The sequence below is a fragment of the Nuphar pumila genome, chromosome 6, assembly GCF_984573655.1.
Source record: "Nuphar pumila chromosome 6, dmNupPumi1.hap1.1, whole genome shotgun sequence".
NCBI lineage: Eukaryota > Viridiplantae > Streptophyta > Magnoliopsida > Nymphaeales > Nymphaeaceae > Nuphar > Nuphar pumila.
Genome location: NC_143254.1, coordinates 32068628 through 32096468, shown reverse-complemented (window position 1 = coordinate 32096468; position 27841 = coordinate 32068628). Strand labels below are relative to the sequence as shown.

The window sequence follows — 27841 nt, the reverse complement described above, 5'->3', positions numbered from 1 at the left end:
GGTAGGATTCGTATGGGGTTTGGGGTCATTAATGGAGTGGTCCACCCTATGTAACAAATATCGTGAGATTTATGAAAATCTTGTGATCACTAGAAATTGCCTGAAAGTTTAAAATGGCAATTTCTCATGAGATTTTTAAAATATCATGAGATTTATGAAAAAACTTAAATATCGTGATTTAAACATGATATTTACTTTTTAAACAGCTATTTATTGAAAAAAAAAACTGTGTATTTTTATTTTTTAATTTATTTTTTTTATAAAAATATTTTTATATTTTTTAATTTATTTTTTTTATAAAAATATTTTTATATTTTTTAATTTATTTTTTTATTACCGAGATTTTGCCAAAAATGCGAGATTTATAAAAAAAAATTCAATTTATGGCGAGTTTTGAAAAAAGAGATTTTGCCCAAAAAAAACGTTTGTCGTTATGAGTCCACCTAAAGGTACGGTCGGACAAGCGCAAGACCAGGGGGAGGGGCGGTCAATGCTGAGGGAGATTTTGTTTAAGCGGAGGATGTGTGATTGGAGGTGGGGACACCCCTCGAGAACCTCTCCCCTTCTTTTATTCCTACAAACCACACCTCTCTCTTACATATCCTTTATTTGTGCCCCACGAAGTACCGACACTTCCTGCTGAGGCACGTGCGCACGTGGCTCTCATCAGCTCCCCCTACTCATTTCTCACAACCATTTTACGATCATAACCTCCTACCGTGCTCTAAATTACCTGATGCCACCGCGTGCCTACCAATGACAAAATGTTTACAAAGATGCCGTTATGGTTCGACACGTGGCACGAATACCAGATGCAAATTCAAAACCTTTTTGAAATTGAGGATCGATACCTTATCACATTAGGCATTTTCTGAACTTATCTTTAAATAAAACTAAGTTTCCTCCTCTTTAAAAAAAAAGTACATGAAGCATGAATTTTTTTAATATTTTAATAAATGCATGTTAGTGAAAATTACTATTAAAATTTAATATAATATTTACACGTGTTATTGTTTGTATCATCATGTCTGAGTGTATCGGGTCGTGTCACAAATCGCGGTTCCTTGTGATAGCAATCGCACTGCTTTTGTTTTGTTTTTTCACTCTCTTTTTTTTTATGATTATTTTGCTTCTTATCATGTTTAATTTTATATTTTTTCTGTAATTAACAAACCTGTGTTTAAAACATTTTTTTTAAATAAAACTTTGAAAGAAAAAGTGAATAAAAATTATAGAATCTTGGAGTTCAAATCATGTTTGAGTTTTGCATTCAGACCCTATGATTCCTATACCCAAACTTGATTTTCAAAGAAAATGTCATATATATGTGTTGGTTTTTACCTCATTTTTAAATTAAACTATAACTAAACTTGTGGGTATTATTTACCATTTTTTCATAACTTGAATTTTCTTGCCTTTTTTATCTGTTTTATCCAACACGAAACAATTTTAATCATGTATTCATTCTTTAATGAATTTTTGCTATTTCCCATTTTGAAGTATGATTTTTTCCTTTACTCCCCAACCTCCTCATGTAATAACTTTGCTTGCTATTAATCCATTCAATAGTTTTTTTATATCTAGAACTTACTCAAGTCTATGAATCCACATCTTATGCTCTAATTTCACAATTAACCAAAAAATAAAGAATCATATATTTTAGAGATCTTCCCAGCACTTGCATGTTTCAAAGAGAGCAAATCTGGTCTTATTGTTTATAACCAATTCCTTGGTTATATTCAATCTGCACCACACATCTCACTTGATGGAGATGTATGTGAGCTAGCCCCATTCTCACAGTTTCCAAGTGAGTGAAGTGAAACGTTCAAGGGACATTGAATATATACAAATGATCGCTTATATACAATATAACCTGATCTGCTTTCTGTTTTGAATATGACCTCTAACTAATGGGATACTTCAAAATGACAAGTTGATTGAATGAGCTTAGAAAGCCAAAAAAATGTTTGTCTTTTGACTGTGATAAGTATGTTAGTGGAGCTTATAATTATTAATTCATTGAGATGTTTTTTTTTTTCTAAGCCCAAAAGAGCGCTGCCACACCTAGTTAGGTAGGTCAGTTTAAGGCATTGAAGTTGAAGGATGTCACGAGTTCAATACATGGGATATGTTTGTCTTGCCTCAAGGATGAAGTGTGAGAAGGGGATCTGCAAAGGGGGCTTTTAACAGATTGAAGGTGGACCATATGATAGATCATCAATCTCTCCCTAACACCACTGCTTGAACCAGGGTTTTCCCTCGATAGTTAAAAAAAAGTGTGATAACTAGAGGTTTATTTTTTCGTAGTATGGTTGGAACTTAGAGAACCTTTAAGTGAGGAAAGACACCCCTTTTTCCCTTTTACTTTCAACTGCATAGAAAATTTTCTTGGTTGTATCAAGAAAAGGGATACCTAGATTCTTGGTCTAATATGGGAGACATCCTAGTCTATAAAGAAATTAAAGAGATGGGTTTTCATTTATGAAAAGAAAAACATCAGCTTTCCACGAATCCTGAACTTCCTTTACAATATTAATGTGATTTAAAGGATTTGTTCTCTTGAGCCAGGATCAGGTGCCATCACATGGCACACTTTGTAGTGTGCCGCGGCACCTGATGCCCTCCATCTTCGGCTGACAGTCTGTCAGTTGTGGGGCCCAAAAGCAGATGGAGGGCAGCCAGGTGCAAAGGCACACTCAAAGCTTGCCATGTGATGGCACCTGATCCTGCTCTACAATAACAAGCCTTTTTTTGCATTACCAATTACTTATGTTCCCCCTTAGTGGTGCCATATGAGAGAAAGAGAGATGCAAAGGGTGCCCATTTAGGAAAAGCAAATATTAAGGCCAAAAAGAGAGACCATGCATAGTGTTGGCATATATATATCCCATGCTGTCACTAAGTACTCCTATCAGGCAGACAAAGTACTAGCGATAGTCTTTGATTATGTTTTGAACATTGGCATTTTGGAACAGCAGGGGCCCTGCTCTGCTATGTGGGGACAGTCCATATTTTGGGTTTTCATTCCTAAGCCAAAGTTTTATATCAAACTTCATACCAATGTTATGTAATTCGCGAAATACCTAAGGTCTAAATTTTCCCCTTGGCTTTACCAACTGAGTCTCTCTTCTTTATGACAGAAGATAAAGCTTGTTCCCCTCTCCCCACTCTTGAATAATAAACCTCTCTCTCTCTCTCTGTGAGAGGTTACTGTAAGCCAGGATTTCAACCCAGTAATTCTAGGGTGTTTTAGTTGCTGAGTTAAATATCAACCTCTTGCTTTCTTGCCTGAGAGGGTATACCAGAAGAAAAAGGAAAGGAAAATGGTGGGTTCAGATAGAAGCAAGGAGGCAGTTGGGATGATGGCACTCCATGAAGCTCTCAGAAATGTCTGCATGAATTCTGATTGGACTTACTCTGTCTTCTGGACCATCAGACCTCGACTGTAACCTCTCTCTCTCTCTCTCTCTCTCTCTCTCTCTCTCTCTCTCTCTCTCTTGTCTGCGTGCAAGAGAGGGAGTGTTTTGGTGAAACCATCTCTTCTTACACTGGTTATTTTCTTCTTTTTTATTTTCCTTTGTGTATACAGGAGGTCTAGAGGTGGTAATGGTTGTAAAGTTGGAGATGACAATGGTAGCTTGTAAGTTCTGTTAGAGAAAAAATCACTTTTCATTTTCTAAAAAGGAATTCAAAATAAAATTTTGCTGTTAAGCGTGCAATGAAAAGATAAGGGTTCCTATCATTTGATTTTATTGCAGGATGCTGATGTGGGAAGATGGGTTTTGTAGACCAAAAGCAGCAGAATGTCTAGAAGACCATGATGGGGAAGATCCTGTTAGAAAGGCCTTCAGCAAGATGTCCATTCAGTTGTATAATTATGGAGAAGGGTGGGTACTGGGTAGGTGTTTCAAAGAAATACATAAATGAATAATATATTAATAAAAGCACAATACTTTTACTTTTTTATAGTTTTTCTTCAATGTATTTCCTTTTCTAGAATGATTGATTCATGGTTTTATCATGAACAGTTTAATGGGTAAGGTTGCATCAGATAAATGCCATAAATGGGTTTTCAAGGAACCTTCTGAATGTGAACCCAACATCTCCAACTACTGGCAGAGCTCCTTTGATGCTGTAAGATCTAAAAATAAAATACAATTAAAATCAAAACCAGAAGTATTTAGCAAGAAAAGAAAGTTATATTTGTTTCTATTTCTACTATTTTTCCTTTTTCAGCTCCCTCCTGAATGGACAGACCAGTTTGCTTCTGGCATTCAGGTACCAACTCAACCCTTCTAAAATTCTGCATTTAAACTTCCATCCTTTTGTTTAGACCCCTGATTCTGTTGAGCCTTTTACTAGACGATTGCTGTGATTCAAGCTGGACACGGGCTTCTGCAACTTGGGTCATGCAAGATTGTGAGTGTTGTTATGAAGTTTTATTAATAAGTTCACTATAGCTTCAATATGAGATGCTTTTTGTGTGGTATCTATTTGCTGAATCTAATTGAATATTCAGATACCTGAAGATCTGCACTTTGTGTTGAGAATGAGGCACACTTTTGAGTCTCTTGGATACCGATCCGGGTTCTACTTGTCCCAACTCTTCTCTGCCAACAGAAATGGCTCACCATCCACCAACATGGCCAAATCAACCATTATGAATCGTCCTCCTTTCATCTTCAATTGGAGCCAAAGGCCTCTCCATTCTGCTACTATATCTACCAGTGCTAATGCTTTAAGGGCAGGCATGCCAACAGCTGATGAACCCCGTCTCTTCCGCCTCCCTCACGCACCCGGATCACACATCGCAGACGTGATCAGCGATCACGACAACGATATCAAATGGCCGAATGGTCTATCATTCTTCAACGTGCTTACTGGTAGATCAGAAGACAGTAAGCTTCTGTTTGGTGCAGATAGTATTGGTGAACTGGGTGAATTGGCAGTCTTTTCTCAAAGGAGGACTAAACCACTGCAACAGTTTGTAGTTGGCAAGAGCTTGAATTCGAACTCGAATAGGAATATGAGCATCGAGAGCAACATGGATGATTCGAAGGCGATCTCGGAAGGATCTACGGGAAATGGCACTGAAAATGCAAGTGTGGGCGAGTATTTGAGCTTGGAGAGCCATGGTGGTGACAGTAGTGACAGGTTCAAGAAGATGGAAAACAAGTTCAAGAGGAGTTTAACTTTGCCTGAAAAAATGGTAGAGAACAATCATCGTTATCATCATCAGGCTGTGGACTATAGAGGCTCAGAAGCTGGAATGTACTCAAATGTTATGGATACATTTGTAGAATGAATAGCTGCTTAGCCTTGTCAGTCACCACTTAGTGTTTTTGTACTCTTCCTGCTTGTAATGGAGGGAAGGTTGTGTATATAAGAGGGATCAAAAGAGTGACTTTCATTCTCCTTTATTTTACTGATACTCAATGAGACTTCTCACTGCATGAGGTGGCATCATGTAGCTCTGCAATCCTGGTTCATCTTCAGGTTTTAGCATCACTTGTGTTTCTTTCCTTCAAGAAAAAATGTCTTTTTTCCCCTTGTACTTTCATGTTTATATCTTTTGCCTTTGAAAAAGTGTTGTTGGGGGAGAGCAGATCAAGTGATCTGCCAAATCACTTTTAGAAAAGTGATTTGGTATCCTCACCGTCCACAATGTATACAAGGACCATGAGGTCCTTATGGGATGAAGCAATAGACGGTGAAGATTTCAAATCACTTTCTTAAAGTGACAGATCACCTGATCTCCTCTCGTGGAAATTAGGATCCATCATGGGGATTAGTCAGTATGTAGCATGGATACGGCTAAAGATACGGGAATGTGGCCATTTTAGGGAAGTTTTCTATATGACTTGCATACAAGGGAATAGTGATTGGGAGTCAAAATAGAGTATTTCTGTGACATATAAATAGTACTAGTATTATCCTTCCCAAGCATGCTTTTACTGTGGAGTTCTCGTGGGATCTATCTCATAGCATCTAACAGGTTACCCCCTCAACATTATTGCATGCACAAACTGCAATCAGGGAATACTGAATGGGAGTCAATTGTTGGCTTTCACGATGCATGCGTACAGGGGTGTCAACGGGTGGGGTTTACCCGGACCAGACCTGGACCAAACCCTATAGGGTCCGGGTATGGTGACAAATAAGAAGACCTGATTAAGACCCCGATCCGTAGCCGAAGGTCCGATTAATACATGAACCTAGGTATAGTTTGTGAAATTTTATACCAGACCCTGACACGACCCCAGTTCCAATTAAGGCATGCAATTTTACAATATAAAAATGATAAAAAATATTACTTTAACGGATATGGTTCGGGTCTGGTTCATGTAGTTCTTATCGGGACCGGGTATGATTTCTCTTATAATAGACCAGATTAGACTCGGGTCTGGACCCAATACCATACCCAAAAAAAGCTGATCCAAGTCTGGTTCCACCTAGGTCTGAAGCAAACCCGACCCATTGACACCCTACATGTGTATAAGTCTGAATAGGACTCTTAATCTGCAATCTTCCAAAGCTTCACAGACCAGATGGAATCTTTTTTGTTAGCAATAAGTCCCATATACAGGCAGGGCTGGTAAATGAACCGATCAGCTTGTGGCTCGGCTCAAATCGGCTTGGCTGAAGCGCGTTCTTGATTGTCAAAACACTTCAAACTATGATGCCTAACGAGGCAGAACGAGAAAAGAGGGCCTAATATATTCAGTTCGGATATATATATATATATATATATATATATATATATATATATATATATATATATATATATATAGGCCTCATTTTTTGTTCTGGCCCATAGGTTTTAACTGTTTTATGATAAATCTGAACCATTAGATGTGTTTAGTATGCTCAATTTAGTGGGAATCGACACTTCGATCATGTTTTTTTGACGAAAAATATATTTTTTGTGCCAAAAAAAATGGGTATCTTCATAGCCATTGGTTTTGGATCACCGAAAAAACCTGTATACAAATCAGATTCCGATGATCCAAAAGCCAGTTCCCACTAAACAAAACCTATAGATCACATCTATGGTGTTAGAAGTGAGAAAAAATACTTAAAACTATGATTTTTAAATAGGCCTAACGAGACCTAGCAAAAAATGGGGGGCCTAAGGAAAACACACACACACACACACACACACACACACACACACATATATATATATATGTGGCTGACTTGAGGATATTCTTGATGTGATATCCTTAAGGGGTGTTTGTTTCATGCTCTTTCTTTTCAAAGAGGCTCTTTTCATAGGAAATTAATAAGACCTCTTTCCTAGAAAGGGTAAAACATGCATGTCCATAAAAAATATATGGGAAGACCAACATAATAAATACAAAAAAGTAGTTTTCCAGTTAAAATATGTTCATACCTCCCCCCATGAGGAAACTTTCTCTCCAAAGTGGCCATTTCAAAAGAAAGAGGCATTCTTTGGGTGAAAGTACAACAAACACTCCCTTAGAGCCCATTTGTTCTATAGGAAAGGTAGCCATTTTTATATGAAAACAATTGTCTTTCTCATGAGCGAAATAAACACAACTCATGACATGGAAAACGTGGAAAAGATCTTAAAAATAACCTATAAATTTTATGAAATTATTAAAATACTATAAGCAATATTATCAATTGAGTATGGCATATTCACATATGAGTGCAATTAATTATATAATTTCATTACTTTATTTTATGAAAAGTAATTACATCTATTTTTTTTGAAATAATTATAGTAATGAAATTAAATATACACTTCAATACATGATCCATATAACATGTCAATTTAAATATGCAAATAAAATCTCCATGGCCAAATCAATGTTTTAAATTACTATATATGATAATAAATAATCAATTAAAATATTTAAAGTTATCTAGATGGATTAATTTTTAAATAATAAATACTTGTAATTAGAAATAAATATGTAATCATAACCAACAATCATGAATATGATTTTAGTTAAAATTAGAAATAAGATCAAGCTTATTTAAATAAGCAATCAAATATGCTAAAACAAAAACCATTTGATTATTATGCAATGTTGACATGAAAGAGGTAGAATTTACTTTTCGCTTAAAAAAGCAGAATTTAGATAATTGAATAAGCTTTCTAATGCATTAAAAAACACTAACTTTTGGTATACGGTTTTAAAGTTATGGCTTCTGCAAACTGACTATATCAAGTGTTATCCGAGTTTAGGTATGATTTGACTCAAGTATATGCATAGGATCCAAATATGAATTTGAATAAATAATATACATAAATTAATAATAACATATAAAAAAAGAAGAAGAAAAATTACCATTCATCAACCAAAAACTCTTTATTCCATATTGATTAAAAAAAAATAGAACACAAAACTAAATCGACTTAATTTAATTTGAACCACCATAAAAAAGAATCGAGCTCAAGCTGTTGTGTTCACCTTAAGTTTATGAGCACACTAAATGAGGCAGACCTGAGTCTGCCTCTTGGCTACATGACACATGGCTACCCAGAAGAATTTCTTCATTACTCTTCCTTAGGGTGAGGCCATCTATTTATAAGGTATGAGGATTCCAGTCTTCATTAATCTCAGTTGATGCCAACATACAATCATATTTTTTTAATTGACAAGGTCATCCCTCATTAGGTAATACTTTTAATTAAAATAAGCCTCAAAAGTTGAAGAGATTTAAGAGATACTAAAAATAGAATTTAACAAATACAATAATTACAAACATGTTTCTAAAACAAGATTTACAAAATTTTTGTTTTGCAAATCATGACTATGACTCAATATATGTATATTTACTAGTACACTAACTGAAACCTCATTGAAAGACATACTATAGATCTAAACTTAATATAATGCACCCATGCTAGTTATCATTACAAGCATAAAATGGATGTACTCACCCAATATATAAGCATACATTACCAATATAAGACACGTTGATTGTCTAGGACCAAAGTTCACATAGCCAAACCTACCTCAAAGGCTATTAACGAGTGTAACTATTAACCATTATGATGCAGAGCATCCAGAGATGCAGAGTTCAGAAGCAAAGTTGGATCCCAATCCAACTCTCCAGACTCGATCTGGGCATCGCTACACGAGGTGATCCACACGCATGCAGAACGTTCCTTGTCCTAGTGGATCTATAGTTTAGTCGATGCTCGCCATGCTCTTTCGCTAGATACTTCGATTCCATTGCGTCTTCATTAAATCATATTTTTTGGATATTTTGCCTACAGTCTTTATTTCATGTAATCTTTTTATTTTTATATTTTTAGGAGCTAGATTCTACAGATTCAGATAGTTTTGGTGCCCTGTAGGATTCTTTTGTGGCACTAGAGGGTGTATGGGGAACACAGGTACTTTTTTTTATTTTTTCGCAATTACATTATTTCTAATGCATTTTGGTGTAGGATCCAGTTGACTGCATGTTTTGGATCTGGATCATGATCCATTTCCAAGGGACAGTAGTTGGCACCACTTGGTATGGACCAATATAGCCTTCATTTAAATCCAGCTTTGACTATTTCAAGTCAATATGGTTGTTGGACCTTTTAGTGGTCCTTAGCCAAAATTAGCTTAGTGTTATCATTACAAAATTTTACTTTTGCAAGTCAAACTGACCTTTGAAAAAGATTTTTGAAAATAACTCGCCTCCATTTAAAAATGCAGGATAATTTTGAAGAATGGGACTCACCTGTCGGTATGAAGTTCAACCGTTCCTGGCACCACAACCAGGGGTAATTGAACCAAGGATCAATCGTGTGTTTTGCTTTGCTCAACTTGTCTAAATTGATGTTCTATTCCTAAATACACAAAGAATCAGGCATGTGTTATGGATTTCAGAAAATACAGATTGAAAACATGATGTTTGCTTTGAAGATTTGGAAATTATTTGTAAAAGAGTATACTTTAAAAAATCGTGAATCACATTGAGAAAGTATTTTAAAGAAAAGAAAAATCGATTTCTGAGAAAATATTTATGTTTTGAGAAAATTGAATTATGAAGGAAACTCAAATAACTTTGAGAAAAGTTGATTTCTTTGAATTCTGAAATTGAGAAGTTATTGGAACTTAGAAAATCGATTTTTGAACTTAGAAAAGCATTTGGAAATCCCTTGAAAATCATTTTTGATGAAGAGGAAACCTTAGTGTCTTGAGAAAGTCAATTTTTTTGAAGAAAATTCAGGGTAACTTTAAAAAATCAATTTTCTGAGATTGGATTGATCAAAAGACTGGGCGTGTGGCCCTATGAAATATTTTCATGATGCAATCTATCCTAGATGAATGAATGAATGCAATTTGCAAAAATATTTTCTAAAGAATTTATGAAAATCATTTGAAAAAAAGATTTTTGTGCCTTATAGATATATCTCTGACTATGACCACGAATATATATTGAATATAGTTCATTTGATTCTAAAAGAAAAAATATTTAAAAAACTTTGAAATATGCAATGATTTCTGAAAATACCTAAGAGTGTAGGCCATTTGTGGCTTAGAAAAAGATGATAAATCTGGGTTTCGTTCGTATTCTGACTATGACCATAAATACGAAACCCATCGACTTTATCAACTCCTTAGAAGCTAGTGCACATGCCATTCGTGTAGACCATGGTGAGTTTGAATATGCATGAATCGCCATCCATCACACATTAACATTATTGTAAAAATAAACTATATGCAATGCAATCCTATTCTAAGCAGGAAATTAAATTCTTATTTCAATGTTAACAATTACAATTTACATAAAAAGAGAAAATAAAATAAAATAAAATATACTCTTGAATGTCCGTGCAAAACTAGAAAACTTGTTAGTGAAAATTTGTTGACTTTTTAGGATTTATTTAATAATATTTGAAAATTACTGGATTTATCTGGATATAAGTCTTTTTCTATGTTTCTCTGAGATAAACATAATAAAAGCTGATGTAAAATTGAAGAAATAATAAAGATAAACAACTTTGAAATTCAGAATTTGGAGAAAAATGACAAAAATACTCCTGAAAACAAGACTATGGCTTTACAATCAGGGTTTTCAAAAATTTTTTTTGTAAAACTTTGGATTTAGGGCTCAAATAGATTTAAATAAACACCAAATCAGGTGTGAAGCACCCTATCATGATTATAAACATGATCAAACATTAAAACCATGAAACTTTTTATAAAAAAATTGAAATATCACAAAAATAGTGATTTTTGTCAGTGTTTTACTCGTACCGGGACTCCGCAAACATCCTGTTTTCATGATTTAATCAAATAATATATCAAATGAATTCAAAAATCTGTAAAAATTGACATGGATAGTTTTGATAACCTTAAAATTAAACTTAATTCAAAAAAATATATTTTGACATTATTTTAATATAAAAATTGAATAAAACCCTAAAATATACGATTTTGCCTATGGGTACATACCTATCACAGTGTCAGACCCAAATCAGGTATCAAATCACCATGAAAATTCACAAAAATTTATAGATAGATACTAGATAAAAAAATAGAGATTACCTTTTTACAGATCGGAAAAATCATCTTCGGTTAGGGAGATACCGTTCCGACAATATATGCTCAATTCCGGTGAATATATAACGAGTTGAAACAAATACATCCAGTTTTGGGTACAAGGAAATATAGCAATACATGTTAAAAAATTATAAAATTTTATAATATAACATTGAATACACATAGAATTTTTTTTTATTTTACTAATCATCAACCAGATCTCCAGTGAGGGAGATACGATTGACACAAGTCGATCTAGGGTTTAAACAAGGTATAATGGGCTTTGTGAAACCGATTCTGGTTTATATCAGAGTAAAAATAGCAAACAAATATATAAAAAACTAAAAATTTTACAAGAAATATTAGACATAATAAGAAAAACACTGTAACTTACAAATCATCGATTGAATCTTCGACAAGGAGATATCGCCTCGACAAGTTGTTCCCAAATCCACATAGCGATTTCACGGTTTAAAAAATAAGATTCGGTTTTCTATTTTTTTGACAAAGTTACAGAACCCAAAATAATCTGATTTTTTTTTATAGGAAATCACTAACATATTCACGATTTAACCCTAAAAAAATCAGATTTTTTAACAGAAAAACATACATGAAATAACATTGTTTCCACGTGCCCAGGATCGAGGGTTGCATATTATCGATAAAACTTGAAAAACCCTAATCTAAATGTGAAAAATATGAAAATAATATCCCAAATATGGATTTGATGCTTGAATGAGTAAAATAAATATTAATATGATAAAAAAAATCAGAGAATACACGGTTAGAATTTGATTTAGCCTTTGAAAAGAGAGATTTGACCCATTAAACGGGCAAATCTCATCTTTTATTTGGCTTAAATATAAAAAATAATATTTCTAACAATTTCCACGAATTGGAATAATGAAAAATGCCCTCAATCTGTGTTAGATCACTTTATTGAATCGGTTTTACGGTTCTTGAATGAAAGCTAAGCTTGAAACTTACAACCAAAAAGCGTCAATGGCTAAAATATTCAAAATAAACAATAAAATTAGTAAAAAGCTTGAAATAAAACCAAATAGAACTGACCTTGGGTTGCAGCTCCAATGGAGGAAAGAGAGGATGTTGGGAGGAGAGAGAAGCAACAAGAAAGGGAGAGAGAGAGAGAGCATAGGGGTCGACCCCCCTTTTTGGCCCCTTTTTATAGATTTTCAAAGGCTTAATTAAAAGGAGTCCTAATTAATTTTAAATTTTCTTAATTGGCTTAATTAGAGGGGGGCACTTTTCTAGATTAGGTTTGACTATTCAACCTTCCTAATTAGGCCCTAACTAACTTAGGAATCCTAATTCTATTAAAATGAGTCCAAATGTGGTGCCACCCTCTGTGGGCCCACATTTGGTTTTTTAAATGCTTAAATTTAAAAGTTAAAAATGTGTTTTGAAAATACTAAAGTAAAATGAAGTTTGAAAATCAATTTGGACTTTTTCAAACTCCTAACCTAATTAGGACACTGACTAACCCTAATCTAACACTGACTCTTTCAAATGTGGCGCCACCTAGAGTGGGCTCCACTTGATTTTTTAAAAGCGATTTTTAAAACTTGAAAATGAAAGTTTTAAAAAAAAGAGGTTTAGAATTTCGAATTGAAATTGAAATTGAAATTGAAATTGAATTTTTTTGAACCAAATAGAGTTCTGACTGGATAAGAATTCTTCCAGATGTGGTGTCAATTGAGTGGGCCCCATATCATGGTTTTGAAAAAGTTAAAACAAAGATTGAAAATAGTTTCAAAACAGAGTAAAAATCACCGGATGAAAATAAGAAGTTTTTAAAAATAGATTCCTAAGCGAACTGAAACTCTAGACTAGAGTCCTAAACCAACTAAAACTCTAAAATTTAGGTTTTTAAAAGCCAAATGAAGAGGTTTTTAAAAGATTTTATTAAATAAATGAAAATAAGTCAGAAAAAGCAGTTAGGGTTAGAGTTCTAACTCAACCGAAACTCTGAAATAGAGTCCTGAATCAAATGGAACTCTGCGATATGGACTAATTTTTGAAAAACAAGTGAAGAGAATAAAAATGGAAGTAGAAACAAAAATCAGAATAGAGTCCTAACCGGATTAGGATTCTGGGACAGAGTCCTGATCGAACTGAAACTCTAGATTTTAGGTTTGTTTTTGAAAAACAAGTAAAATAAAGCTAACAGATGAAATCATGGTAGACTTCTGAACCGATTGGGACTCTAGAACAAAGTCCTAATTTGACTGAAACTCTAAAATTTTGCTTCTTTTGGAAAATAGATGAAAGGATTTTTTAAAGCAAGTGAAAATAGCAACAAGCAGTGAAATCAGAATAGAGTTCTGACCTGACCGAAACTCTGAGGACAGAGTCCTAATTTGACTAAAACTCTAGAATTTTGATTCTTCTGAAAATAGACAAGAAGATTTTGAGAGCTTTTCACGAAAATAAGTGAAAACAAGATGAAAATTGAAATCAGAACTAGAGTCCTGATCAAACTGCGACTCTGGGACAGAGTCCTAATTCGACTAAAACTCTCAGAATTTTGAATAAACAAGGAGATTTTAGAAGTTTTTTCACAAAAATAGATGAAAACAAGGTAAAAAATGAAATCAGAATTAAAGTCCTGATCCAACTGAGACTCTGGGACAAAGTTCTAATTCAACTAAAACTCTTAAAATTTAGGGTTTTCTAGAAAACAAATGAGAGGGCTTTAGAAAATAGGTGAAAATAAGATAGAAATTGAAGTCAGGTTCAGAGTCCTGATTCGACTAGGACTCTGGGGAAAAGTCCTAATTCGACTATAACTCTGAGAATTTTTTGGTTTTCTGAAAAGCAAATAACAAGATTTTAAAAAGGACTTTTGAAAACAAGTGAAAATGAAAATAGAAAATGATATCAGGATAGAGTCCTCATTCGATTAGGACTCTGGGATAGAGTCCTAATTCGACTGGAACTTTGAGAAAAAGACCAAATAAGGGGAGTCAACAAGGTATGGACCCACTTCTAACTCAGAATCAATAAATGAAAGATTGAAAGGGCTTAAAAATGTAAACTGACAGAGTCCTAGTTCAACTAGAATTCTGAAATAATTGGAATTATGCAAATTTTAAAAGAAATCATTGATTCAGAAGTGACACCACCTGGATGGGTCTCATCTAAGGTTTAAAATAGATTGAAAATTGGTTTGGAATGAATCCAAATTGTTTTTATGAAGAAATGCTTTTGAAATGAAACTCTAGGGGTTAGCCAAATGGCAAATGTCAATTTAAAAATCCAGGTTTTTGAAATTGCTTTCGAAAAAAAGGTTTTAAAAATCGAATCTGGATTAGATGTTTAGAAAAACCAGAGTACTGGATCTCAAAAATGAGATTAAATACAATGAAATGATATGAAATGATGAGAAATGATAAGAAATGATGAGAAATGATGAGATATGACATGGAATGTCATGTGAAATGCAAACCCTGGATAAAGGGTTTCAGGTATTGGACCCCAATCGATAATTGTATCAGTTTAAAAAGCGATAAAATTGATAAAAATAAACAAAATGATTCAAGAAATGGTTTTTGTCCCTACAGGGCCAAGAGTGACACTGAAAACTAGGTTTTTAACTGGTTTGAACTGGAATGAACTGAGTTCTAGGGGTTTCAGAACTCAAATAAACTGACAAGACGCTGGCTCAACTAAACTCCTACATTGAACGATCGAGAAATAATATTATTTCTTAGAGAAATAGTGAGAAATGATCACTGGAGTGAAGTGAGTTACGAACAAGAACTGGGTTTAAGCTGGAACAAAGATCAATAATACTGAGGTGAACTAAAACTAAAGCTCAAACACTAGCTCAATTGACTGGGCTTAGCTCAATTTCAGCTGAAATGAGCTGAAATGGGCTAAAATGGACTCCTAGACTGTGGGAAATGGATTTGAACTGGAACCGCGCTACATGAACTCCTGGTGAGCTCAAGTTAGACTCAAGGAAATAGGGTCGATTGGATTTGACTGACCCAAAAATATTTGACTAGGATTCAAGTTAGAAATGAGCTCATTTCTCAGGAAATGAACCCGTTTTGGCAGGAATGGTCAGAAATAAACATGATCTGCTCATCGTGAGCTCAGGTGAGCTAGAAATGACTAACATTCTAACTGTTCTGAGCTTAAGAATGAGCTTGGTCAACTCGGAATGACAAGGATCTAAGGTGACCTAGGGGTAAAATGGTAATCTTACTGATAGAATGGGGGTGAAATGACACCTAAAAGGGGACAAACCTAGGGTTAGACTCCTACACTGACCTACAGGTTTGACATCTATGGCAGGGGGTGTTTGGAAGTGAACGAAGAAAATTTAGGGTGTTTACACTTAGTCAAAATTGTGGGTTGTGCTATGCTTGGGAAAGCCATTTTCCTCTTTAATGTGGCTCTTCCCCAAGCTCCAAGCCCTTTATAAGGTGGAGGTCGACCAAGGTAGAAAGGACTTTTGATCTCTCAAAAAAAATTTTGGTGTCTGGTCTTAGAAAAACTCCTTTGGGTGAAAGAAAGAAAAAATCTCATATTGGTGTGGAAGGTTGACCTTGATGTTGCCGTGTAAGTGCTTGGATTAATGATTGCTGGTTGTTCAACCTGTTGTCGAAAATCTCCATTGGTGTCTGCTGCTTCCCAACGACATCCATTGTCATCTTCATCCAGATATCACATTTGCTGGTTCATTTGTGTTTGTCTTTTGCTTTATTGTCATTCTCCTACGTTTTCTTGTTGACTGTTGCTTGTAAGTTGCAAGTAGATTATTTGTTGTTATTGGAATGAATGTTTTGAAGTATTTATGTTATTAAGTGATTCTACTGTTCCAAAAAAATATCCAGTTCATTGTGATATTGTTTGACTCATTTTCTATTAAGAAACGAGATAGCCTGTTCCGAGTTGTCAGGGATGACCCCAAAGAAAAGATCATATTGGCCTCAATACTGGTCAGTTTTTGATATTCTTTAGCTTTCCAAAAAGCTAAGATGATCATATACAACTTTGTAGTTGTGGTCTTTACGTGAATCAACATTCTATACCCTTGAAAAGTGCTGATAAGGTTTCAGATAGACAAGATTCCACTGTCACCTGTCTGGTACAGAACACATCTAGTGATGTTCCATATTTTTTAATTATCTTAAGATTTCCTACATAAAAAATTAATTTATTTAATTTTGTGGAAAGCTAGGACATAGATCTAAAACTTTTGTGTTTAAAGTTGTGGTTGAATCTTCGTTTACGTGTCTCAAAAATATCAATCTTTTTGTTGTTGTTGAATAGTTGAGATTTTAATTCCTTTGTCAATATCATGAATTTAGAATTTGAGAATTCCAATTTCCTGATATTTCCTGCATGATTTATGAACCTGGAACTTGAATTATTTTCTGAATACTTTTGAACTCAATTACTGTTTTGAGATTCATATGTTTACAAGCTTGAAATTCTTGTTGATGTGATTGCGTATGACGAATCCTCGATTATATTTTACTACAACATCTCCTACCATTTTGAGAATTCAAAAATTCATAGAGACTCATAGAAAACTTAGAAAAATCCAAATCTTAGCTCGTTGCAAAGTTCTAAATCTGACCTACATTTTCTCAGTTGGTGGTTTTCGCAAAAATTCACCGTTTGAGGGGTCGAAAACCTCTTTGAACAAGTTGTCCATCGAACTCGAAGAACCTGTCATAGACTTGATTATTAGTCTCAGTCTTGAGTCTGTAGAACAGACACCTCAGATCTGAATCTAGTGATTTCAGATTTGTTGGAAAGTCGTGCAAGTTGTGCATAACTTTCCTCTGGACCGCCTTTGTCGAAATAGAGCACACAGGTCCAAAAAACCCTACTTCTCTGAGTCTTGTTTGGACTCATCTTCATGAAAAGCTTCCACATGTGTTAAGATCCGTTTGGATCTTGGATCATGAATCAATGTTTACTAAGTCCACATCATTTTGGTATTAGAGCCAGGTTTGCTGGATTTCTCAATCCAACATGATTCCCAGTGTAGTGGGAAGTCCATAATTTTTTTTAGGTACCATTTACCATGGCGAGTCGAATGGGCGGTCGAGGTCAAAATAACTTTAATAGAGGAAACGATGATCGTGATCATCAATATGAGATTTAAGATTTACAAAGATAACTCATCGAGGCTAATCGTCGAGTTCAAGAATCAACTCGTGAGATGGATGAAAATGCTAGGGTTTAAGATCGACGAACTAAGCAAAGTCCTTGCAATTCTCGAGGAACTCATGAGACTCAATCATATGATTTTGATGATGATTTCGAGTCCAACATATGAAGTCCAGAGAGAAAAGATAACCCACAGTCGAGGAGATCCCATTGGGATTCTGGCTTACGATTTGATATCCCAGAATTCAAGGGGAGTGAAACTCCTGAAGAATTCTTAGATTAGATTAGCGAAGTTCGTAAAATCCTTGAATTTAAGGAAGTCTTGGAGGATCATTGTGTGAGATTGATATCCCTCAAATTGAAGGGTCAAGCTGCAGCCTGGTAGCGTCAACTCAAGCAAACGCAGGCATCAGGGTCATACCCCGATTGAGCGTTGGGAGCACATGGAGCAGAAACTCCATGCTCAATTCATGCCATTGAATTATCACTGAGAACTATATCAAAAATACCAAAGCCTGAAATAAGGAATCCGTTTGGTGGACCAATACACAGAAGAATTCCATGATCTTGTTGCACAGAACGATATCTGTGAGAGTGACGAATAGCTCGTATCAAAGTATATTGGAGGACTGAACTTCCAATTATAAGATATATTGAATTTTGTAGAGTGCGAGACTGTGTCTAAGGCACATCAAAAGACATGCCACTGGGAAAGGTCTACCTAGAGGAAGACCTTAGCTAGGCCTGGTCCTGTGACTAGACCAATAGCACAGGTCCCAACGGTCTCTACTGCGAAAGCTATCCCACCCTATCGTCACCCTAATGCATTCAACCCACCTAGGGTTACAAACCAGAATGGTCCGATAGGTAATCAGGTGAGAACCACTAGCTCAAGTAACCTCATCAAGTGCTATACTTGTAAAAAACCCAATCATAAGTTCACAGAATATCGTGGCAAAGCCTTATTCATTGATGGAACTCATGAGGAAGTGGATGCTCAATTCGATTCTGAGTTCGATCCCATTTATAATCCTGAGATTGAATCCTTTAAAGAAGAACATGAAGAAGAATGTGTGGATGAAGAAGTGTTGTTGCCTGATAGAGGCGAAACACTTATCACTAGGCAAAATTGTTTAGCCCCATAACAAGGAACGAATGATCGATGGCTAAGAACTCACATCTTTGAGTCTGCTTGTACTATCAATGAAAAAGTATACCGATTCATCATAAACTCTGGTTGTTGTGAGAACATGATTTCGATCGAAGCCATGACCAAGTTAGGTTTGAGTTGTAAGACTCATCTCCATCCCTATCAGATGTCTTGGCTCTAAAAGAGCGTTGATGTTCGTGTTGACCGATAATGCTTGGTCAAATTCTCCATTGAAAACATTTATTTCGATCAAGTCTAGTGTGATGTGATCCCCATGGATGCGAGTTATATCATTCTCGGAAGACCATGGCAGTATGATCATTCTGTTGTCCATAATGGTCGATCTAACTTATACTTGTTCATATTCGAAGGATGGAAGATTTATTTGATGTCATCTAGGGATTTACCACCTTTGTCTTCGTCATCTTCATCTGCTTCATTATCTCGTACTCCTACCACCCAAATTTCTCACCCCACTTCATCCAAACCTGCTACTTTGAAAGTTAAGCTTTCGAGTGCTTTTATTGCTAGACATGAGCTTCAAGAGGCATTGAGTCAATCTAGCATGTGTTATTTCATGTTCTTAGTTGATTCTGATTCATCGCATGGTGATTCAAAGTCTGACACCATGAATCCTAGAATCACACCCCTACTAGAGGAGTTTCGTGAAGTCTTTTCTGATGAATTACCAGATGGATTATCCCCTCTACGGGAAGTCCAACATCATATTGATTTTCATCCTGGCGTGGTATTGCCCCATGCCTCACATGAGTCCTACAAAGTATGAAGAACTTCGTAGACAGGTTGAAGAATTATTGACTAAGGGTTATATTCGTGAAAGTCTTAGTCCATGTGCGGTTCCTGCCCTTCTTATGCCCAAGAAGAATAAAACATGGTGGATGTGCATTGATAGCCGAGCTATCAATAAAATAACCATCAAGTATAGGTTCCCTATTCCTAGATTGGATGACTTGTTGGACCAGTTGACTGGTTCAAAAATTTTCTCCAAGTTGGACCTGCATAGCGGATATCATTAAATACGAGTTAGGCCTGATGATGAATGGAAAACTGTATTCAAAACTCATGATGGTCTCTATGAATGGCTCGTAATGCCATTTGGCCTATCCAATGCTCCATCTACCTTCATGAGAATCATGAATCAAATTTTCTGACCTTACATCGGCAAATTCCTGGTCGTTTATTTTGATGACATTCTCATTTATAGTTGAACTGAACCTGAGCATCTAAAACACTTACGTTTAATGTTTGAGATCCTTAAAAGGGAACAATTTTATGCATCTATAGATAAGTGTGTATTTTGGGCCACTAAAGTTTTGTTCCTTGGTTATGTGGTCTCAACAACAGGTATATCTGTTGACCCTTTAAAGATCGAGTCGATTCGAGATTGACCTGTGCCAACTTCTATCACTGTCGTTCACAGTTTTCATGGATTAGCTTCCTTCTATAGGAGGTTCATTTCACATTTTAGTAGTATAGCTGCTCCGTTGACCGATTATATCAAAGGTAAACCTTTCAGTGGAATCTAGAAGCTCAACAATCATTTGAGCGTTTGAAATCCTATCTCTATTCAACGTCTGTGTTAGTCTTACCTAATTTCGAACTTGCTTTCGAATTATCGTGTGATGCATCTGGAGTAGGTATAGGTGCTATGTTGAGTCAAGAAGGTAAGCCTGTTGGTTACTTTAGTGAGAAGCTGAATGAAGCCAAATTGAAATATAGCACCTACAATAAGGAATTTTATACTATCGTAAGAGCATCAATGCACTGCAGGCATTATTTGGTGCATCGAGAATTTATTCTCTATACTGACCATGAGGCTCTCAATTACATCAATGGTCAGCATAAATTAAATGCCCATAGATCCAAATGGGTAGAATATCTGTAAGAGTTCATATTCATTCTGAAACATAAGGCGGGAAAGGATAATGTTGTTGCTGATGCTTTAAGCAGAAAAACCATTCTTCTATCTACCATGAAATTATCCGTTTAGGGTTTTGAGGAATTCACATCATTATATGAGTCAGATAGTTATTTCTCAAAAATTATTAATGAAGTGAATAGTCATCCTCATGACAATTTCTCCCTGGTTGATGGATTTTTGTTTAAAGGCAATTTGCTGTGTATCCCAGATTGTTTCCTCAGACAACGTTTGATTTATGAGATACATAATGAAGGATATTTTGGTCGAGACAAGACAATGCATTTGGTGTCTTCAACATATTTCTGGTCTCACATGCGAAAGGATATGAATAGATTCATGGAAAAATGTCACACGTGTCATATCATGAAAGAAAATATCACAAATGCTGGGTTATATTTGCCTTTGCTTATTCCTGAGAAACCGTGGCAAGATATAACCATGGATTTTTTTTTAGGGTTACCTAAGACCTCTCATGGTCTTGATTCTATCTTTGTGGTCATCGATCGATACACAAAAATGGCCCAATTTATTTCGTGTAGAAAAACCATGGGTGCATCTCATATTGCGGATTTGTTTTTAAAAGAAATTTACAAATTGCATGGCATTCCGAAAACTATCACTTCAGATAGAGATGTTAAATTTATAAGACATTTTTGGCGACAATTATGAAAAAAAGTTAGGAATCAATCTACAATTTAGCATTGTGCATCATCCTCAGACAGACGGTCAAACTGAAGTTGTTAATCGATTTTTAAGAAACTTGTTGTGAGCTTTAATTAATGATAAACCAAAGTCATGGTCTCAAATAATTGCACAAGTTGAATTTGCTTTCAATAAATCTGTGAATCGTTCTACTAGATTTCGCCCTTTTACTGTTTTGTATGGATTTAATCCTTGTTCTCCTATTGACTTAACTCATATTCCTGTTGTTGGTCTTGTTTTAAATTCTGTTCAAGATCGAGTTTCTCTATTGTAAGATATTCATGAACAGGTACATCTGAAGCTTCAAGACAACATAAGTAAGTATAAAACAAGCTATGATAAGAAGCATCGTCAGATATTGTTTGAAATTGGAGATCTGGTATGGGTTACTCTTACTAAAGAACGTTTACCTTCTGAATTACATGGTAAGTTGGCCCCTAGGTGCATTGGTCCTTGTGCAATTATTGACATCATTAATTCTAATGCTTACAGGGTTTAGTTGCTGCCTTAATTCAAAACTTCGAACATGTTCAACATCAAACACTTGAAGAGTACTATGGTGATGCTGAGGGAGAGGAGTCGACTTCGAGGATGGAGCATTTTCAACCTGGGGGGGATGATGCAGAGCATCCTGGAGTTGGATCCCAATCTAACTCTCCAGACCGATCCGGTCATCGCTACCCGAGGTGATCTACATGCATGCAGGACATCCCTTGTCCTAGTGGATCTACAGTTTAGTCGATGCTCGTCATGCTCCTTCGCTAGATGCTTCGATTCCATTGTGTCTTTATGAAATCATATTTTTTGGATGTTTTGCCTATAATCTTTATTTCATGTAATCTTTTATTTTTTATTTTTTTAGGAGCCAGATTCTTCAGATTCGGATAGTTCTGGTGCCCTGTAGGATTCTTTTGTGGCACTAGAGGGTGTATGGGGAACACAAGTAATTTTTTTTTTTGCAATTGCATTATTTCTAATGCGTTTTGCTGCAAGATCCAGTTGGCTGCATGTTTTATTTCTAGATCATGATTCATTTCCAAGGGGAACTAGTTGGCGCCACTTGGTATGGACCAATATAGCCTTCATTCAAATCCAACCTTGACTATTCTAAGTCAATATGGCTGTTGGACCTCTTAATGGTCCTTAGCCAAAATTAGCTTAGTCAAAATCGTGGGCTGTGCTATGCTTGGAAAAACCATTTTCCTCTTTAATGTGGCTCTTCCCCAAGCTCCAATCCCTTTATGAGGTGGAGGTCGACCAAGATAAAAAGGGCTTTTGATCTCTCAAAAAAAATTCGATGGTTGGTCTTAGAAAAACTCCTTTGGGTGAAAGAAAGAAAAAATCTTGTCTTGGTGTGGAAGGTCGAGCTTGATGTTGTTGTGTAAGCACTTGGGTTCGTGATTGCAGGTTGTTCAACCTGCTGTCGAAAATCTCCATTGGTGTCACCTGCTTTCCAGCGACATCCATTGTCATCTTCATTCGGATATCACATTCGTTGGTTCATTTGTGTTTGTCTTTTGCTTTATTGTCATTCTTCTACGTTTTCTTGTTGACTATTGCTTGCAAGTTGCAAGTAAATTATTTTTCGTTATTGGAATGAATGTTTTGAAGTATTTATGTTATTAAGTGATTCTACTATTCCAAAAAAATATCCAGTTCATTGTGATATTGTTTAACTCATTTTCTATTAAGAAATGAGATAGCCTGTTTCGAGTTGTCAGGAATGACCCTGAAGAAATGATTGTATCGGCCTCAATACTGGTTGGTTTCTGGCGTTCTTTAGCTTCTCAAAAATCTAAGATGATCATATACAACTTTGTAGTTGTGACCATTATGTGAATCAGCCTTCTGTACCCTTGAAAAGTGCTGATAAGGTTTCAGATTGACAGGATTCCAGTCACCTGTCTGGTACAAAACACACCTGATGGTGTTCTATATTTTTCAATTATCTTGAGATTCCCTACTTGAAAAATTAATTTGTTTGATTCTATGGAAAGCTAGGACATAGCTCTAAAACTTTTGTGTTTAAAGTTGTGGCTGAATCCTCATTTAAGTATCTCAAAAATATCATTCTTTCTGCTGTTGTCGAATAGTTGGGATTTTAATTCCTTTGTCAATATCCTGAATTTAGAATTTGAGAATTCTAATTTTCTGATATTTTCTGCATGATTTATGAAACTGGAACTTGAATCATTATCCGAATACTTTTGAACTTAATTATTGTTTTGAGCTTCATCTAATTCGTATGTTTACAAGCTTGAAATTCTTGTTGATGTGATTGTGTGTGACAAATCCTCGATTACATTTTACTACAACATCTCCTACCATTTCGAGAATTCAAAAATTCATAGAGACTCGTAGAAAACTCAAAAAAATCCAAATCTTAGCTCCTTGCAATGGTATGAATATGACCTACATTTTCTCAGTTGATGGTTTTTGCAAAAATTCATCATCTGAGGGGTTCAACACCTCTTCGAACAGGTTGTCCACCGAACCCGGAGAACCTGTCATGGACTTGATTATCAGTCTCAGTCCCGAGTCCATGGAACAGACACCTCTGATTTGAATCCAGTGATTTTGGATTCGTTGGAAAGGCGTGCAAGAGTCGCACACAACTTTCCTTTGGACCACCTCTGTCGAAACAGAGTGCACGGGTCCTAAAAATCTTATTTCCCCAAGTCCTATTTGAACTCATCTTCATGAAAAGCTTCCACACATGTTAAGATCCGTTTGGATCTTGGATCGTGGATCAGTGTTCATCGAGTCCACATCACATTATCTCTCAATAGGGCTACCTGCCCTCACGTATATCACATTACCTAACTGGTGGAGAGACAATGTCGAGTCTATTGCAAGCATGTGTGTTGCATGCTCCACACTCTCTACTAAGTGCTTAGGTGATTTTTTCATATTAGCTTCAAAAGACCCTACTGCAGAAAAAGAATAAGATACACTGCATCACCCCAACTCACTCAGGCTTATATGCTTAACTTGATTTGTGAGACATCAAAAGCAGTGTATTCAAAGTTCTTAGGCTAGGATTTTTTTCATGTTCAAATTAACACAACTTATATAAGTTTCTAGATGAGCTCATCTTGCAACTAAAACATCAAAACTAGTAAAACCATGATAAGATCTTGCATAAGTAATAGTTGCATGCAATACCAAACCAACTCATGATCATATTTGTATATACATGGATTTTATCAAAAATTATACAAGACCATATAAAATATCCAACATGAGAAACATTTGAGCTCGCATGGCCTCATGTTCCCCCATGAGCTTTTCATATGAAAACTCTTTTCCAAAGCTTCCCATGAGAAAATATGGGGCCATGTTATCGTCGCAAAAATTTTTCGTCTTCCCTTCCTTGCGGAAGAGAGAGGAAAATGCTTTCGCGAGTCAAACTTGACCGGATTTTTGGAAATTTGTTTTGAAATACTCGCCTCCGTTTTTTAAAATAACGGAAAAATCCATGGGATGGGGCTCGACCTGTCGGTACGAGGTTCGACCATTCCTGTCGCCTTTAACAGGGGTAATCGAACCAAGGACCAAGAATATGCTTGACTTAGCTAAATCCTCGAAATTGTATTCTATCCTAAATGCACAGAGAATTCAGGCATGTGCTATGAAATTTTGTAAAATGCAAGTTGGAAAACATGATGTATGCTTCGACAACATTTTGGAGTTGGAAAATATTTCTCAGAAAAAAGATGGAAATCAGTTTCTCAGAAAACTCTGATAAAAAGGATTTGAAACCTAGAGAAAATTTATGAAGATTTGGGAAAATCGTGAATGGTTGAAAATCCTGGGAAAATAGAAGTGATTCTTGAGAAAAAGGTGAACATTAGAAGAGAAAATGCTGATCAGGAAAATTCTAGCTTTGAAAAGTTTCTCAAAAAAATGAGCAAAATTCATTGAAAAACTCTTTAGAGAAGGAAAGTTGAAACTCGGGAACTTGAAACCCTGAGAATCTTAACCTTGAAACACTTGGAAATCAATTTTGATTTTTTAGAAAGATGAGAAATTCCCTTTGAAAAGAATATTAAGAAAATAACATTTTCCAGGGAAAATCATGAGAAAACTTGACTTGAAAAATCCGACTTTGAAAATTTTAGAAGTTTCTTGAGAAACTGATTTTCATGGAATGAAGTTTTCTCGAGAAAATCATGAGAAAAGCAGATGATGCCATGATGCAGATGATTTGGATGTGTGAATGCACTTTGAGAAGATTTTTCTGAGAAATTTATTGAAAAATGTGTATTAAGCCAAAGTAAGTCCCTCACATATTCTGACTGTGGCCATGAATATGTTCAGAGTTTATTTAAGTTAATTCACAATATTTTGAAAAATTGGAAATATGATGTGCATTTTTAAGATAGCCTAAGAGTGTAGGCTCAATGTGACTGGTAGAAAGATGATGGATCTGGGTCTCATCCATATTCCCACTAGGGCCGTAAATATGGACTCCACCGAGTTCATCAACTCTCTAAGAGTTGGTGCACGTGTCATTCGTGTTCATCCATAGTGATTTTGAAACAAAATGCATGATTCATAAGATCAAGATATTACAAAATCAAACTACATGATATGCATCCTAATCTAAGCAGTAAAAGTAAATATTATTCCAAATTGATTATTACATCTCTGACATGAATCAAAATGAATAATAAAAAAAAATGCGTAGTATAAAAGAATCAGCATCCTCCCGATTTTCCTGCGAATGAGACTTGAGACAAGAAATACAACATACATAAAGAAAATTGAAAGTCCGATGTAAATGACAAGACACAGGTGGTTTGACATACATTAAAGCAGAAAGCTAAAGAAAAGTTTATGATCAGGAATGGAAAGGGAAGTATCTAGAAGTCATGCAAAAACTAAAGAGAGGTTATACATATGTGGACCTAAATAACTAAAATTGCATTGAATGAAGTCTATATATGAAAACATCTTCATTGAAGTAAACATAGGAATTACATCTACATAAAGGCCTAAGATGATATCCACATGAGAAACAGTGCACAAAAAATGTACATATATATCCTTATAATTGAGAACAGGAGACATGATCACACTTGTACATATAACATATAGATGCCTTGCATAATTATACATGTGAATGTAGTAAGGATAAGATTCAATGATTTACTATGTGTGCTACCTAAATGCAATCAATTCAAATGATACTACTGGATCAAAACAACAAACACTTCACTTACAAATAATTATGTCATGATACAACAAATTCCATCTATGTAGTGAATGCGGTAACAAGCAAAAGGCACATTCCATGATATTCAGGATAATAACAGGAAAGATGACAGCCAATAAAACCATCAACACCCCCATTCTGCTAAGTACCACTAACGTTAATGATAGCAGCTCCAATCTTTTCCAATAAAATATAGAGAAGTTCAACGCTACAGCATAGACAACACAAAGAGAAGAAAAAAAGAATTTCTTTAGAAGTTGAGCTGGACTCATACAAATGAGCTATGAAAGCAAAAACAAGTGACCCTGTTTGACGACTTTCATGGGATCCACGGGTGATAGTAATAACACCCTGCAGCTGCCAATATGGTGATTGATATTTTGATGTGTAGAAAGCATTTTAAAACAAAGATAGGGTCATACATGAACATTTATAACACAAATACTGAATAGGAATAACGACCCATCTTAGACTTAAAGCTCAGTTACAAGACATACAAGAACATGAGGGGTCATCCTGCAAAGAGACGGCCTGCTGTAATCATACCTAAATCCTGAGTTCCAGTCCTCCGACAACTGGGACCCGGTTTCAAGAAAAGGGGCGATCAGTTAGGGAAGAAGGAAGAGGGGTTTTAGGAGATGGGAGAAGCCGGAGTCCAGAAAATCGCCGATGCCCCCTTCTCCCAACGGGGTTTGCTTTTAAAGAATTTTTCACCTTTTTTTACAGAAAAATCGGGTGTTTTGAAATCATCCGAACCACATTTCGAAAACATTTAAAAATCTTCAAACAAACTTTTGAAAATTTTTGAAAACTCACCATATTTTTTGGAAGAGGACAAAATTCTTTTCTGAAAGGGATTTTTTGAGTTCAAAACTTAGGTATAATGAGGGTTCTACGGTGGCGCCCTTTGGGGCTGAAAAAGTAAAACAAAAGGAACTGGGTAAAAAATGGTTTTCAAGGTGGCGCTCTTTGGGGCTAAAAAAGTAAAACAAAAGGAAATGGGTAAAATGATTTTTTTTTTAAGGTGGCACCACCTCATTGGATTTGAAACTCTTTGAAGTAAAAAAAAATGTTTTCTTTTCTTGGCAAGGAGTCTTAGTGGGGTGCCACCTACGTGGGCCCACTAACTATTTTATTAAAATTGAGTTAAATAAATAAAA

The 27841-nt window shown here is 35.5% G+C and overlaps 1 protein-coding gene across 1 annotated transcript; it reads left to right on the top strand.

The window, feature by feature from the left end:
* The first annotated feature begins 3323 nt into the window (after positions 1–3323).
* On the top strand, positions 3324–5305 carry LOC149834558 (protein RICE SALT SENSITIVE 3-like). Its single transcript, XM_090009391.1, has 7 exons — positions 3324–3445; positions 3590–3640; positions 3759–3887; positions 4029–4134; positions 4237–4278; positions 4363–4419; positions 4520–5305. The coding sequence occupies exons 1-7, from the start codon at positions 3324–3326 to the stop codon at positions 5303–5305; spliced, it is 1293 nt and encodes a 430-aa protein (XP_089865517.1).
* The last annotated feature ends 22536 nt before the right edge of the window (positions 5306–27841 follow it).